Source organism: Anthonomus grandis, chromosome 11 (genome assembly GCF_022605725.1).
Source record: "Anthonomus grandis grandis chromosome 11, icAntGran1.3, whole genome shotgun sequence".
In the NCBI taxonomy this organism is placed as follows: Eukaryota; Metazoa; Arthropoda; class Insecta; order Coleoptera; family Curculionidae; genus Anthonomus; species Anthonomus grandis.
This window is the reverse complement of record NC_065556.1, coordinates 2,995,596-3,013,259: the sequence shown is the minus strand read 5'-3', so window position 1 is coordinate 3,013,259 and position 17,664 is coordinate 2,995,596. Positions and strand designations below refer to the sequence as shown.

At 31.0% G+C, this 17,664-nt stretch overlaps 1 protein-coding gene and 1 long non-coding RNA gene across 2 annotated transcripts in view; both read right to left on the bottom strand.

The window, feature by feature from the left end:
• Positions 1-16,178, bottom strand: part of LOC126742036 (magnesium transporter NIPA2) — a 40,563-nt gene extending 24,385 nt beyond the window's left edge. Inside the window, exons 1-2 of the mRNA XM_050448564.1 lie at positions 15,673-16,178; positions 15,478-15,620 (exon numbers count right to left, since the gene is read on the bottom strand). Of these exons, the coding sequence (XP_050304521.1) occupies positions 15,478-15,620; positions 15,673-15,895 (366 nt within the window). The 5' untranslated portion in view covers positions 15,896-16,178. The remainder of the gene's footprint in view (positions 1-15,477; positions 15,621-15,672) is intronic.
• Positions 9,625-10,102, bottom strand: LOC126742048 (uncharacterized). Its single transcript, XR_007662472.1, has 2 exons — positions 10,035-10,102; positions 9,625-9,777 (listed from the first exon to the last, which is right to left on the bottom strand). It is a non-coding gene; the product is annotated as an uncharacterized LOC126742048 (long non-coding RNA).
• Positions 16,179-17,664: the final 1,486 nt, after the last annotated feature.

The following is a 17,664-nucleotide window of genomic DNA, read 5'->3' as shown; positions in this document are numbered from 1 at the left end:
TTATACCTCAAGTAAAATGGTTGTAAGTTCACATGAATAGCAAATCTCTTGGTTAAATATTTCACAAATCTATTTTGAACAGCTGCCAACTTTTCATCATCAAAATGCCCACCAAACCATTGAGGCATATTCCAAGTGGGGATACTAAAGCAATAATTAGTAATAATTAGTAATAATTAAATAGAATACTAAAGCAGAATCACTGAATTAGGGGAAAAAGCTTTACATGATCTAAATATAAAACCAAACATCTGCAGAGCTTTGGAAGTTATAACTGAGTACTGGTCTTAGGAAAGTTTTTGGTCAAAGGTCCCCAAAAAACCCCAAGATCCCTCACAACTGTCAAATTACAACTGGATGCTGTCTATACAATAGCTAGATTCAACACGCTCAATCCCTATATAAAAGCTTATAAAGTTACATTTGTTAACATTCAGAGATAAATGGTTATTGTATGCCTACTCTAAAAAGATTTGACTATAAAGATGTAACATCTGATTTTTATATTTTCAAAAGTCTTAGGTCTGCAAAAAGTATATTCATTCTATAATGACATACTGTCTTATCAGCGGGGTGCACTCGGTGCACATGTTTAAGATATTTGCATTGCAAAGGAGATGTTTGAGGGTGATTGCTGGTTTGGGCTACAGAGAGTGTTGTAAATCCCACTTCAGAAAATTGATAATTCTCACTCTACCCTGTGCATTTATTCTAGTGTGCCTATTATATGTTATGGAAAATGTGACTGACTATGCAACATATGCTGATACCCACTTTACCAGAAATAATTACTCCCTTAATTCCACCTTTCCATTGACTCTCCAGATCAAAAAGTGGAATTTCACACTACGGAGTAAAATGTGTAAGGGTTCTGCCACTTTGTATATTCAAAAATAAAGTTAAAGATTTCAGAATTACCGACCCTTTTTACTCATTTGAGGAATTTCTTCACTTTACTGTGGCTTTTTAGGAGTATTGTGTTCTTTAGGTTTATATTGTATTTCTGTTAAAGCTGATTTGTATTTGTTAGTTTTACTTGTTAGTTAGAAGTATCAAAACTTAAAATTGAAGTAAATGAACACAAGCTACATATTGTAACATTGTTAAAAAGGACAAAAATAAAGAAAATAAACCTTCTCAACTACCAACGCTTAAATTGAAATAAAAAAATTGCTTAAATTCAAAGAACACCTTGCAATTATTGGAACAAAAAATTAACCCTAATGATTTACAAATTGAAATTAAAAATATAAATAATACAAAAAATGGAAACGTTATTATTAAAAGTGCCTCAAAAAAGGAAATTAGTACACTACAAAAAGCGGTAGAGACCGCATTAGGAAATTCTAATTATTCTATTTGCTGACATACCAAAAAAGAAGAAGCCTCGCATAAAAGTAGTGGGATATATAGGAGAGGGGATGATGAAAAGTATAGAAACAAAAATCGAGAAGAGAAGAAGAGAAGAACAAGACGAACTTTAAGTGACTTACTTAAAAAAACTTCAAAAAAAAAAAATACTCGACAATTTCTCTGGAGTGTAGTCCCGAAACATATTCGAAACTGAAGAATTCTGGAATTATATGTGTAGGGTGAAACCGCTGCGCCGTATATGAGTATATCCCTTTTCTCAATGTTATAAGTGCCAGGGTTTTAATCACAAAAGTAACACCTGTATTAATAAAACTATTTGTTAAAACTTGTAAGAGTGTTCATAAAAAGTGCTATAATTGTAGTCGTGCGAATCAAAAATATAATTTAAAATATAACGTCGAGCATACAGCCGTAGATACCAACTGTCCGTCAGCCAAATATTTCTTTAAAACTGTTAAGGAAAAAATAAATTACGGTGAATAATAGTTAATATTGATCATGATAATATTCTAAACAATATGGAAAAAGATTACATAGTAACTAAGACCATGAACTGTAATACATTACATAAAAATATAAATGTAAAAAATAATATTTTAACTTAATACACCTGAACATTAGAAGTGCTAAGAAAAATTTCGACAATGTAATTCTTTTATTAGAAAATTTCAATTTGAAATTTACTGATATTATAGTATTAAGCAAATGTTTTCAATTATTGTCTATGGACAATTTTAACATCAAAGGTTATGTAACTTTTTACAATGAGGCCAAGTACAATAAAAATTATGGTATTATTGTTTTTGTAAAATCAGAATTAGAACCCACCTTTTCAACAACAATACTTCCAAATTCACAGATAACTTTAACTAGAATTTTATGCCAGGTAAGGGATATTCATTTCAGTATAACTGCAGTGTATAAGCCACCTCCAATTTCAAAGGACATTTTTATTCAGGACTTAAAGGAATAGCTTTCTAAAATTCCTGGCTTTCTAGGTACAATTAATCAGCAAATAGAAATATTTATTGAAGATGTTAACATAGACTTGTTGGATGTTGATGTTATTAAGTATTCTACTATCATCTCTCAAATGGGCTATTTATCTTATATTAATGCAGTTACCAGACCAGATACTTACCAATATACCAATACAGATCACATATTTTAAAAATATAGAAATAATCATAACTTGGAACTAAAACCATTTGTTTTGGACAGCTGTGTCACAGATCATTTTCTGGCACTGTTAAATATTAGCTTAAAATGCAGTCACAGAAATAACGCACACATACAATGTAATACTGAAGAAAATATTATAATTAAAATATCTGTTAATTATCAAAAACCAAAAAAAACTATTAGCAGAGCAAGATTGGACAATGATTAAAAGCATTAAGAACCTTGGAACAGCAATGATAACTTTCTCAGAAGTTTTTACTAAACATATAAACTGTTCCGGAAATAATGTGTTCAAGCACAAAAAAAATAAAAATTGGATAACAAATGATGAAAATGAAACAAATAATGAAAATAAACAAATGAAAAAAAATTTATAAAATTATAAAAGATGCTACTAATGAAAAAACTTTGGATAAGTGTCATATTAAAGTTGATGAGCACTTCGGGAAAGCTTTTGAAAATGACTTTCAAATGGCTAACTTCTGTAACCAATAGTTTACAAATGTTGGTATTGAAATGGAAAAGAAAATTCCAAAACTCAACAATATCCTATGCCTTCAAAAAACTTTCAGCAGTCGGTCTGTGTTTGTATCTCCGGTTACTAAAAACGAACTAATCAAACATATTCAAAATCTCAAAAACAGAACTTGTCCAGGAAATAAACCCCTACTACAAATAATAATAAACAAAATTTATGAAACAGGGAATAGACCATCTAGTTTCAAAATATCAGTTGTTACCCCTATTCACAAATCAGGACCTAAAAATGTTATAGGTAATTAACGTCCAATTAGCCAAATTACATGTTTTGCTAAAATTTTTGAGAAGAGTTTAAAAGATCGAAATTATATCAGATAAACAATATGGGTTGGGAATTTTTGTAGCTGAAAGAATTTTAACAGTTTTCTCACTCTTTATATTGGAGACTGCAACACTCATACATAAGTCCGTTAGTTTCGTTTTTTTTAAGTCCGTTTCGATTAGGACTGTTACAGACCTTAAAAAGTTTAGGAGAGAACTAAAGAAATTAATCTTACCAAAAGCTTACTACAGCATTGAAGAGTATTTTATCGACTCATTTTAATATTTAAAATTAACTGTTGATCAGATTTTTTTATTATTCTTGTTTTATGTTGGTTCTTGCCTTTTCTTTTCTCCTTTTTTAGTTTTTTCTTTGATAATATAAAATATGCTTCTATGTACAAACAAAATCGATTCTGTATCCTGTTTTTATCCTGTATCCTGTATAACCAAATAATGACTAGTATTATAAATTTTAGGATTAGGAAGCTTTTAGCATAAGTTTGTAAACTTAGCAAATAAAGTATATTTTGACTTTGGCTTTTGACTTTGGTTTTAACCAGGTCGTAGTACTACAAATGCTTTACGCGAACTTACTTCTGATATCACTAGCCATTTGAACAGTAACAGAAAATGTCTGGGTGTTTTTATTGATCTGGCAAATGGATTTGATACGGGACTACATACCGGAATGAAAAATTATTTACAAAATAGATGACAATTTGTTAAGGTCAATAATATATTAACCAATAGTGAAATTATAAAAATATGAGTGCTACAAGGTACTATAATTGGTCCATTTTGTTTATAATTTACCTAAATTCTCTTCTTGGATATTAAACTAACAAATGGAACCATTGTTTCATATGCAGATGATACTGTCTTACTTTTTAACGGGTTGAGCTGGGATCAAATAAAACAGTATGCTATAGAAGGCCTGAATAAAATAAAAAACTGGTTGAAAACTTATAAATTGAGCCTAAATGTAGCAAAACAAATTACATTGCTTTTTCTCTCACTGGGGTAAACCAACCGAATTATTCATGTTTTTCAATTGAAAATAGTTATGAAAAAAAGGAAGTTTCACAGACTTTGGAATATTCATTGATCAAAATCTTAAATGGCATATACATACTGAATATCTGGCAAATAGACTTAAAAAGTTAATTTACAAAGTTTATATTATCAGAACATTTTTAAATTCAAAAGAACTTGTTATCCTTTATAAATTCTTAACTCAGTCAGTCAGTTAAGGATTTATAAAGGATAATAGCTAGATAACAGCTAGAGGTAACTTAATCATACCAAATAATTTCAAAAGTATTGCCTAAAATCTTTAGTTTATCTTGCGCCAATGTATAATGTTCAAAAGTTGAGTCAAAGCGACTAAAAAACAAACAAAAATTAGCAAAGAATGTACAAAGTATGTGCACAACAAATATAATATTTTCTCCTCATTTTTCTAGGAATTTAAGTAGGTATTATAATATAGTCCTTTTTCATAGATTGTTAAGTGTTAATAGATTAGGTATTGTAGTATTTAAGGTTTTTAAATTTATTTGTTTCTTTCAAATAAGAATCATAAGTGATAACTAACACACACAGATGTATAATTCACACCTAGGCATTACAACAACTTGAATTTGTAATAGTGATCAGGCAAAAAATTCACAGCTTCTAGTAAATTACAGTATACTCGCGGTAACGTGAACTTACGATTTTATGAACAACTCATTAATGTGAACACCAATATTTTTCTATGTTAATTCTATAGTGTGAACAAACCCATATTTCGATAATGTGAATTTTTAGAAATCTTTAGTAATCTTGTGTAGCCTTGTCTAGGCTTGTTAGTGGATATTGGGTTTACGCATTTGAAACGTTGTTTGGTCATTTAGTTGATGTTTATTAGATAAGAGAGAGTGTCGCATCTTGCGCAGTGGCCTTTTAAAATGGTTAAAATTAATAAGAAGTGTTTAACTCTTTATGAGAAATCAAAAATTTTGAAAGAGCTCAAAAATGGTATGAGTGTTACTGCACTAGCAAAGAAATATCAAATAGCAAAATCAACTATTTGTGCAATTAAAAATAAAGAAGAAAAAATTCTAAAAGTTGTTTAAGACCTAATAAGGAAAAGTTGTCCTCGCAGCCTCACCTTGTAAATCCCTTTATTGATGGCTTAAGAAAAAAGAAGAAGCAGCTTAATCTTAGTGAAGGTCAAATTTATAATGCAGATGAGACGGGTTTATATTGGAAGTTATTGCCAGATAAAACCTATGTTGCAATTTTTGAAAAAAACGGCGCCTGGTCTAAAAATAGCTAAACAAAGAATAACTCTTTTGGGGTGCACAAATGCTACAGGATCACACAAACTAATGCCGTTAGTACTACGCAAAGCAAATCACCCAGATGTTTTAAAGGATTTGATAATCCAGTCATCTATAAAAGCACTAAAAATGCCTGGATGACGCAGGAAATTTTTTAAACTTGGTTTTTTAAGCATTTTGTTCCAGAGGTAAGTGAAAGTTTTGTTTGCTTTTTAATTTTTTTAAGACTAAATTGAGTTTTTAGGTTAAATCATTTTTACAAAGCAAAAACCTTCCTTTAGAAGCTGTTCTCCTGTTAGACAATGCCCCTTCGCATCCACCGGCAGAAGAATTAAAAACTTCTGATGGACACATTTTTGTTGTCTACATGCCCCCAAATGTTACACCATTAATTCAACCATTAGACCAAAATGTTTTGCGAATAACCAAACTATTTTACAGAAAAAGCCTATTAAGTTCAATTGTATCAAAGGGTCAAGGAGTAGGTGAGACCCTAAAAGTTATAACTTTAAGAGATGCTATTATGCAATTGCATATGGCCTGGCAAAAAATAGAGCCTTCAATAATTTCAAAATGTTGGAATAATATTTTGGGAAAAAATTTGGAGGAGGATGACCTACCTTTAGCTCGACTAAAAGAGATGTGGGAAAATGATGTTAGAGCAGCTGCAGTTAATGAAACCATTACATTGCTTCAAACAATTGAACAGGTATTATTTAGTGCTAGGTACTCCTTTTAATTTTCGAATTTTGGAAATTAAAAGAAGAAAGTCCGTAATAGTTTTAGAATTTAATTGAGATATGATTGTTTTTAGATTGATTATAATCCCAAAGACATTGAGGAATGGAATACAGACGCAGTGGAGGAAAATCTCGATAGCAATGATTCAGAAGATAGTGACTGCGAGATATTAACTTTTAAAGAAAAAAAAGATACTCATTTGGAGGCTCTTGCAGCCTTGAAAATTGTCACACAATGGGCCAATCAAAACTATGTTGACATAAAGGACATTATTACACTTTAAGGTTTAGAAGAAAAGGCTGTAGCCTTAAACCTGTCGCAAAAAAAAGTGCAAACAAAAATTACATCTTTTTTTAAATGAAACTTTTGTATAATGCTTAAAACTGTAATAAATAAATTTATAAATAAATACAAACATAAATAAAGTACAATGTAGTTACCTTTTATTTTAATTTTAGCTATTTTTAATATAATCTCCATAATGTGAACAATGCCCATAAACGGTTAAGTTCTGTTTATATGTAAATCGTTCTACAAAGATTTTTCAAATTTAGTGTCAAATAGTATCATTTAAATACTGTACTATCGATAGATCTGATCATTAGCGTATATAGAACAATAACTCTGATTTTGTAGTGCCTAAGAACTTCTTTTTTACCTTCAAATCACCAAAATTTAAACGGTGTTTATTGCCAAGTGAACTTCGACCCGTGCGCTTTTAAACGTCGATCACATCGATATCGGGTACATAGTATTTGGAATCTCGAGCGGAGTTGCCGTGATTTACGGATTATCTTAGCAGTATTAAAATGCCAAAAACCAAGACTGAAATTTGCGACATATGTCTTAAGGACGTTCTTGATGATGATAAAAGCACTACTATGTGACAGATGCAACATATGGAAGCATAGAGAATGCTTGTCTATGTCAAATAAAACTTATGTCAAATTAAGCAAATCCAAGGACGAGTGGCTCTGTGGCAAATGTAACACCAAAGATGGACCTAGTTCTGCTTTACGTGGAAAGAGGGATTACACTCTGGCCGATATTATGGCAAAATTGGAAAAGATGGAAAATGAGTACAGATCTTTATTAACTAAATATGATGATCAACTTAAAATAAATAAGGAATTACAGGATGAACTTGGTCAAATTAAGCAACAGTTAAATAAAAATGAACAAAAGGAACTTAAAAACAATTTGTTGGTGCAAGGAATCCCATACAAAGAGAACGAGAACTTACCTGAAATTGTAAATAAAATTGCCAATTATCTTGATGTCCCAAACGTAAACAAATTTACTGTTTATAGATTGGGCAGGGATAAAAATAAAAATAACCCTGTTAAAGTCATCTTTGAAGATGAATCAACTAAAACAAAAATTTTAAAATCAAAAAAGAAATTTGGCCTAAAAAGTTCAGATTTGGGATATACTACGGATAATAAAATCTTTCTCAATCATAAACTTACAAAAACTAATCTTGATTTATACATGGCAGCTAAGGCTTTTAAGAAAGATCAAAATTTTAAGTTCCTATGGATTGGCGATGGTAATATCTTTTTGAGGAAAGACGAAAGTTCAAAAGTTCTCCTTATCAATAATAAAAGTCAGCTGGAAAACTAGCGAGGCCTCGTGAACAACTAAAAATTGCTTACATGAACTTACAAAGTATAAGAAATAAACTGGATCTGGTGCAGTGTTTGGTTGTGAGTGAAAATTGGGATGTACTATTGGCAGCTGAAACATGGTTAGAAGAAAATGAAACATTTCTGTTTGAGTTGGATGGTTTTAATGCTGTTCATGCCTGCAGAACTGGTAGGGGGGGTGGTGTGTCAATTTATGTGAAAAAATCTATTAAGTTTCGTGAAATTGAGAAATCAAGGAAGGGTGAGTTAATAAACTGGATATGTATTAGCTTAGGGGAACAAAACTTAAAAATAAGTGTTATATATAAACCACCCACTGTTAATAGTGGTAATTTTTTCCCATATTTAGAATCTATTATGCGTACTCACCCTAAAAATCATTTAGTTGTTGGAGATATGAATATTAATTTGCTTGATGTTTCGCAAGTAACCAAAGAGTACAAAGATTTAATAGCATTAAACAATTTTAAAATTAATAACTCGATAAATGAGGAATGCGCTACTAGAGTTACCAGTTTATCAAAATCTCTTATAGACCATGTTCTTAGCGATTATAGTAGTAATTTAAGTTGTAAAGTTAATGTTAAAGAAAATGCAATTTCAGATCACAAACTTATATTGCTTGATATTAAAACACCTGTGCAATTTTATAAACCAAAAGTAGATTATGAAGTCAAATCTGTAGATTATAAAAAATTTGTAAACTTATTTATACAAAAAATATTAAGCATTAACGTAACAACTTTTCAAGAATTAATTAATTTAATTAATGAATGTAAAAATAAATCTCAATATACAAAAAAATTAAGAATACGAAAAAATAACACCTGGATAAATATTGAACTTCTTGAGCTTATCAAAAAAGAGATAAAATATAAAAAAAGAAAATTAACCAACCCGAAAACCTAACTATTATCTCTGAATTTAAAAACATAAAAAATAAAATTAATAATAAAATACGTGCTTTTAAAAATAGGTATTTTCAAACCCAATGGAATTTAGCTGGAGATAATGTTAAAAAGCAATGGGCATTTATCAACAGCTTAATAAAAAATAAAAAATCTAAAGTAATAATTAATGAATTAATAATTGAAAATAACATTATTAATTCTCAGCTTAACATTGCAAATAATTTAAATACATATTTTTCTCAGGTCGGTGAATCAATAGTTAAAGATTTGGAAACGGAGATTCAACTATCAAACGAGATTTTTTCTATTGATGAAGTCTACAATGATAGTTCTATTTCTATAACATTAACTAATAAAGAGGAAATATCAGAAATGTTAAAAGAACTAAAAATAAACTCAGCACCTGGATATGACGATATTACGGTTAGGGACATACATAATCTTGGAGAATACATAATACCTGTTTTGGTACCGTTAATTAATAAAACTATACAAAAAGGGATTTTCCCATCAGAGTTAAAAATAAGTAAAATTACACCTCTTTTTAAGTCAGGTAATAAAAGATATATGAATAATTACAGGCCCATTTTAGTCGTTAGTGTATTCTCCAAGATTCTTGAAAAAATAATAAAAAATAGAATGTTATCTTTCATTAACTCTTGCAATCTATTGAATGATAAATATCAATATGGCTTTATAAAGAACAGTAGTACACTTGGTGCGGTTGTGGATTTTGTAGACTGTATTTCAATGGCATTAGATAAACAACAAATAGTTATAGCTGTCTTCATAGACCTAAAAAAAGCCTTTGATGTAGTAAGCATAGACATTCTTTTAGACAAATAATTAAAAATGGGATTTAAAAATGTATTGTACAGCTTAATTAAAACATATTTGTATGACAGAAAACAGTACGTAAAGCTTGACAATATTATTAGTGAATGGTTATCTAACACCTACGGGGTACCACAGGGATCCGTTCTTGGACCTCTCTTATATATTCTTTATGTACTGAATCTCAAGTTAGCCAAGCTAAAAGCAAGATATTTTACCTTTGCAGATGACACTGTACTGGTATATGCTGGAACAGATGAAACTTCTTTAACACAACTTATTAATAATAACCTAAAATGTTATCTTAAATGGCTGTTTTCAAATAAATTAAAAATTAACATTGAGAAAACCAAATACATGATATTCAAACAAAAAAATAAGTCAGTCAGCAATAATCTAAATATTAATATTAATACTGTAATATTAGAAAAAGTGTCGAATATTAAATATTTAGGTTTGCAAATAGATGAAAATTTAAATTGGTCACTACACTTAAACAAAATTTTTGATAAAACAGTTCCAATGCTATCTGCCTTATATAGGAGTAGAGATTATTTGTCTGAAAAAAGTAAATTTCAAATTTACAATGCCTTCTTTCTCACACATTTTAGGTACCTCTTGCCAGTATGGGGTATGTGCGGTGAAGTTAATTTTAATAAGGCTCAAATTTTGCAAAATAAAATTTTGAAAATTTTGTTTAATTTTGATTGGCTTACAAGTTCTAATACAATTTATTCAAATTTAAGTTTAAACAAATTAAAAGTGATATTGGAGATAGAACAATGTAAACTTGTATATAAAATTATAAACAACAGACAAAAAAGTAACATAAATATTATGTTTTACCATAATGTACATAATCATCAAACAAGATCACTAAATAATGTTTATCAAGTTTCTATAAGAACTAACATAGGTTTAAGAAATCCAATTACAGATGCAATTAAAACATTTAATAGTTTACCTCATTGTATAAAAGATATAAATAACTATAGATTTTTTGTTAAAAAATTAAAAGATTTAAAAAATGTTAATTAATTTATGTATAAAAAATTATAAGCAACATTGCAACATTTGTTTACTATAGATAATTAATTACTGTTTTGGTATTCTCGGGGCCAGTGTTTTCAAACACTGATTGGAGAAATTGTTAAAACTCGTTATACATTGTATTATTGTGGTTAAATAAATTGTTTCAAAAAAAAATTTCAGTAATGCAAACTAAGTCAAAATTTTTTGAGTTCACATTAACGCGAGCCTACTGTAGTTATAAAAAGGGTGTCAGGGTTTACTGATCTCTCCAAATAAATAAATATGCTACTACAAGAGAGTAAAGTTTTGCTTACATTATTAATAAAAAGGTCATTGATGACCCCCCTAAGATACTCCAGACTATACCTCTATATTTTTTCAACAAAATTGTTGAATTTTAACCCTACCAGTCAGAATATGTTACAACCATGTTTACAGGTTTCAGAGAGTCAACCCTATTGAATGCCTTGAAGAAATTGGTATAAATAGCATCAAGTTGTTGACCAGCCTCAAAAGCACTTAACATAACTGTCTCATATGCAACAAGATTTGTGACTATGGATTGGCCAGTGACAAACCCTTGTTGGTTCTCCATTAATTTTTAGGTTTACTTATTTTGTAATTTGCACTGACCACCGATAAATAAAATAAATAAATAAAGAATATGATTTGATGCCCTAACTTCTAATAAAATCAAAGGGTAACTAAAATTGTTTCGGTCATCCTCCACTAAATTTATTTGAAAAATCATCTATCCTACATGTTTCAGACATATAAGATGTCCATCATCAGGGATCTATATATCCAAGAAAACTTATAAGCTAAAGATTAAAAGTGTTGAAATAAAAAGGTATTAAAAATAACTTACAAACAATGAGGGTTTTTGTCACAACATATAAAAAGCTATAATGCTTCTGGCAAGGCCAAAGGTTAAAATTACCAACAATAAAAGTTAAAAATAAACAAATAGAAGACAAACGACATGTATCTCAATGAAATGAAAATAATATAATAAACTATTGACAAATTGGAGCTAGAGCTAGCCGATAAACACAAGGAGAAATGTAAATGTATTAATGACGGCAATCTTTTAAAAAACGATTCTGAAAATCTTCAATTAAAACAAAAACTGAACGTCAAACCTCAACTATTGGTTTCTTGGTAATAATATTATAAGGGGTACGAATTTTACTTTTAAAAGTTCCATGAAAAAAAAGTACGGCGTTAACTGCCAATGGCGTAATAGGCTACCATTTAAGGACTTGGTTTCTGAATTTATGGAATATAGCAGCAAACTCTACAAAAAGGACTGTGTAGTTCTATTTGTGGGACAAGAAAATGCCTTAAGAGGAACTCCAATTGATACTCCCGCCATCACAAAACTCATTGGGGCATCCCAGCATACTAATTTGCTTCTAATTGGTGCTCCACAATCTCCAAATCGTCCGGTGTTGAATTATTTTATTAAAGAGCAAGATAGAATTCTTGAACACCACTTCCGCAATTCCGTACTTCATACTCAACTAAAGACCATTCATGACCATGATTTACTGACATCCTATAGAAGGAGATTGAAGGTACATAGAGAAAATATCGTAAATGCTAAAAAAGCCTATAATTCAACAAAGTTGCTTACTTCTAACAATATAACTTGAGCCTCATGGGAAATTATTAACTCAATCATGAACTCCTCAAATCGCGGAACAAAGTGTGTTCCTAATTTGGTTACTGATAATGGAAAGAAAGTTACTGGCAACCTCAATATTGCTAATACATATAATAATTTTTTTGTACAATCAGTGCAAAAGACCAGATAATTTTCAGGCACCTATGGGAATGAATGTGCCTTTCAACAGTTTTGTTGTATTAGCTTGGGGTAATTCCTCCGGTATTGGGAGAGTGCTAATAAATTAAAAGCGCATTGTACATACGATGTTTAGACTTTCCTTCATAGAAACCTGCCGTGGTACTTTTAACAAAGAAAAAATTCTAACTATAATTAACATCTATTTCTTGGAGTGTGCATGTCAAGTGCATAAAAATCTTTCAAACTACATGAGGTCTGGAGAGCTAAGACTTTTCCAACTTTTAAGAGGGCTCTTAGGACCATGTTAGCTGCCTGTCCTTTTTATTCTTTGACAGAGTTCTTTACCTGTAGATTTATTGACTAAATTAAGTTAAATTTGTTTCCTTTCATATCTTTGTAATTTTATACTATTTTTATTAGCATTGTAGTTTTTTATTGACAATTGTCTATGGAAATAAATGATTTGATTTGAATAAATAAAAACGGCATCTGCAATAATGATAAAAAGGCATAATTAATTAACAAATAAACAATTGGACGTTGATTGATTAACAATTTTAGTTACCCTTTGACATATTAACTCCACTGCAAGTATGGAATACTTCTTCAATTCTAATAAAATGTTTAGTTTACCCCACATCAGTGGCGGCTCGTGGGTCAATCTTCAGGGGGGTCATTTTGGTTTGAAAACGTATAGTTTACTCTAATAGAAAAAAAACAAATTAAACTATTGATTTTTCAAAGTATTTGAAAGATCTTTTAGCATTTATATTTTAGATAAAAAATACAGACTTAGATAAAACTCAATAATATTTACCGAGATATTTACCCTATTAAGCGGGTAAAAATAACTTTAAATGCTTAAATCGTTTTCTGAAAATTAACTTTGCCTTTTTATTAGAGTAAATATTTTAAATAAAAATATAAGAAAAAGGGTATAAACAGGTTATCGAAACCACTCTACCCAGAACCATCGTACGTTTTGGAGATCGGCCGAAAATGCGTATAAATTTACAAAAAATATTTTTATCGGTTTATGTTGACTCGCCGCTTTTTGCAGGATAAGATTAAGTTGATGGGCATAGCAGTGAATAAAGTGTGCATTTGGGTATATTTCTTTAATTTTTGTTTGTACTCCTCCCAGTTTACCGCTCATGACTGATGCACCATCGTAACTTTGGGCAATTAATTTTTCAGGTGCTTGATTAATTTTTAATAATTGAAGTTCTTCCAATATTACATTAGTTAAATGTTGTGCTGTGGTACCTGAAGGGTTAACAAATTTCCAAAATCTTTCATGTACAATATAAGTTAATACATATCGCAATATGACAATCATCTGCGTTTTATTGAAGCTGTCTGTGATCTCATCTACTTGAATTGCCACAAAATTTGTCTGGCCAATCTCCTTAATTATATGAGTATGTACAATGGCTAACATTGATTCTAAAATATCGATTTGAATTGTTTTTGATGTGCCTTTAAATACTGTACTTTTTTCAATATGTTCTTTAAACATTAAATCCAGTTCAGAAACAAAATCGATAAGGCCCAGAAAAATTCCAGGATTATTGGAGCTGATACTTTCGTCATGACCGCGCAATGCAATTTCGAAAACTCCGCAAAATTTTACACAGCCGATTAGTTTGTTTAAAATATACCTATTTTTAGAAACCGATTCATTAAAGTCATGCACAGATTTACGATATACACTATCAAGTTTCTGTCATATGTTAACACCAAAGTATATAGTTTTCAACTGTTAGACTGTGTTAACACGTCCTAAACTTGCGTAACTCATTGATGAATTTATATGAGTAGTGGAAGAAGCAAGCTTTGTAATTTTCACTTTTAAATGCTTAATGTCAATTACTCCATTTTTCGCCCATACAGCATCATTCGAAGACAGTAAACACGGGTAGCAAAAAAATTAGTAGCATTTCTCACACTGCAGCCACAAATCCAATCACACAAATTGTACATTGATTCTTTAAAATATTTTTGAATATCTTTACCCCTATCCTTTGTTGTTTGTTTTAAATTCATATTTGGTTTTGGTCAACCACTTTCCTTTTTCTCAAGCCGTCATAATTATTTAAATTAAAATCTGCTGGAACATCATAACCAGCAGATTTTAAGGCAATTATTTCGTGCGGGGGGCAAACAGTAACTATCTAAAACAAAACTGAAAACATTCATCCAGTCGGGCCGTCGACTACGTTGGCGATATAGGACTGAAAGGTGACTCTCACTCCCGCTCACGAAATGCTAATTTGCCTTCTTTGTTCTATTTTACATGCATTTCTTCACAGGCCGTAAGAACTGTATAGGGACAATTTAAAATACGGCCCAGCCACGGGGTTGTGATGCGCGCGAGGCGCGACGTTAATAATATATTTGTTTTGCCAATGCAGACTGCTTAGAGAATTTTATAATTCACAATGAAGTTTTAGATAAAAGATATTTATAATAAAATTGGTATTTTTATGAGATTATTTAAGGGGGGTCATTGACCAATTGACCCTAAGAAGGAGCCGCCACTGCCCCACATGCCTGTGTCTTTTAACCCATTCAGGATGTGTACTGTACAGGAACTCTTATCATTTTCCAGTTTGCAGTCTTTTTTGTTTATATGAAAATTTTTGAAGCATATATAAAAACAATGACCAATATTACAATCCTCGCCCTTAAAATGACCAATTCTTAAAAAGAATTCTGATTCATTCCCGCACCTGGCCAGAGGAAGTAACTATTGATTTTGACATGGTTCCTGAATGGGTTTAAGAATCCATTATAGATCAAGTTTTTGTGAAAAAACTTACCTTTCCATGAGTAGTTAAGGTTTCATTTAGAAACCTGGAAGCCAATAAGGCTGAAACTAAAACTGATAATGCTCCGAGAGGAGTTACAAGGGATGCAGGAGCAAAAGCATAAGCTCCAAAGTTGGCTAGTTCTCCAATACCCACTAAAAAAAAATATATTTCATTCACAGAATTTTGTACTATAAAAAAACTTACTAGTTAAAAAACCAATCCACCATGTCCAGTCTTTTAGGTAACCATATCCACCTGCTCCAGCACGGAGGCCCCCTTTACCAAGTCTTTTCAGTGATATTTTCTTGATTATAAAACTGGAGCCAATGAATATTGAGGAACTAATTGCTAGAGCTAATCCTATGTAAAAATCTGGCTTGCTTAGCTCATTTTTTAAATTACTGGAGGTTACAATATCAGTGGACATTTTTTGTTTTTCTATGACTCACTGCTCAGATAAATAATTAGGCATGTGGATGATTTAATCACTTATCAAGATTAGAAATACCTAAGTGGATTTACTGGTTTTATCTAATAAATCGTGTTAGTTTCAATGATGGCTCCAATACCAATTTCCTAAAAAATATCATTCTTTCACTCACTGGATGCCGTGATCTTTTAATACCGTGAAATACTAATAATAAGAATTTTATAGTAGGACGAAGGTAAATAAACAAAGCCGCTCAATAATGTTTATTATTATTTTTTTTAAATATAATTGACAATGACAACTGACACATTAAGATGTGTGTGAAGCTAGCATCCAATCGATATCCAGCAACCAAAATCGAGAACGCAGCATATGCCGGTTGCCAGCGACCAATTTATAGTCCGCGCTCCCTGTTGTTTAATCAATATAATGCCCGTATCTCCTGAAATTCCCAAGGGATTTTAATAATTTTTTGTCCAGATATTAACAATGAATACCTAAATCGACTAACGATGGTCTCAAGCCTCTACAAATTAAGGTTTTGTTGTGAAATTAATTAAAAAGTCAAACGGTAAAAAAATGAAAAAGGCTCTAACTCCCAAAATTCCCAAAGGATTCGAATAAAACTTTTTTATGTAATTACTAATAAATATCTAAACCATTTTCGGATGGTTGCAAATCTCTACAAACGATAGTTTTTTGGTAAAAAATTATTGAAGTGTTAGATGTAGAAAAATATAAACGACTATAACTCCCAAAACTCCCAAAGGATTCGAATGAAACTTTTTTACGCAATTAGCAATAAACACTTAAATCGATTTTACATGGTTGCAAATCTCTACAAACGAAAGTTTTTTGGTAAAAAATTATTGAAGTGTTAGATGTAGAAAAATATAAACGACTATAACTTCCAAAACTATATATTCCACCTAATTAGTAAAGCGCGATTTTTCCAAAAACCAAAATATGTACACATATGGAGGGCTCTTATAAATATGCGGCGATTATGCATTTTGGGTAATCTGAAAAACCTGGCTTTGCCCAAAATCGCTTGCGGGCTGGACCGCAAAAATTTTAAGACGCATGATCGCCTTAGAACATTGAAAGGCCTTTCAATGTTCTAAGATGATCGCCTATATTTATAGGAATTGCACCACTCAAATAACCATATGTGTATAAAACTAGTTTGGCTTTTAGGAGTTAAGATGGGTACATATCGGCGCCTACGGAGGGGTTTAGTGGGTAGTGGCTTCACCGAGCCCCACACTGTCCTGGAGTGCCTTGTGCGTCCCAGTTCGTGCGTAATGCATTCCCCGTCGTGTAATAAAACAAAATTAAAAAAAAAAAATTACACCAAAGTGCGCAAAGAATTTTATTGCTGGGCAGTTCAGTGGGTAAAGACTTAACTGCTTCTAACAACATATACAAATTCCTGGATGAATTTTCAAAAGGATCTTAACTGAGACCACACATTGTTACAAACGAGGCCTATGTAAGTTTTCCTTAAATACAATTAATGAAACCTCCTCGGGTATACTTTCTAGGCATCCTGGTAACAATCCAGCCAGTGGTTTCAACGTAATTTTTGATTGGACCTTTCTGGAGAATATTGACTATTGTCTCCTGAAAGAGAGCGATTACCTAAAGGGAAGACCCGGACTCCTTTTGTAGGACCTGACTGTAGTATCGACGACTTAGAGCTACTAGCCCCGATGGTTTAATTCCATACTACTATTTGGCTGGACTTGGATCTTGTATTTCTACTC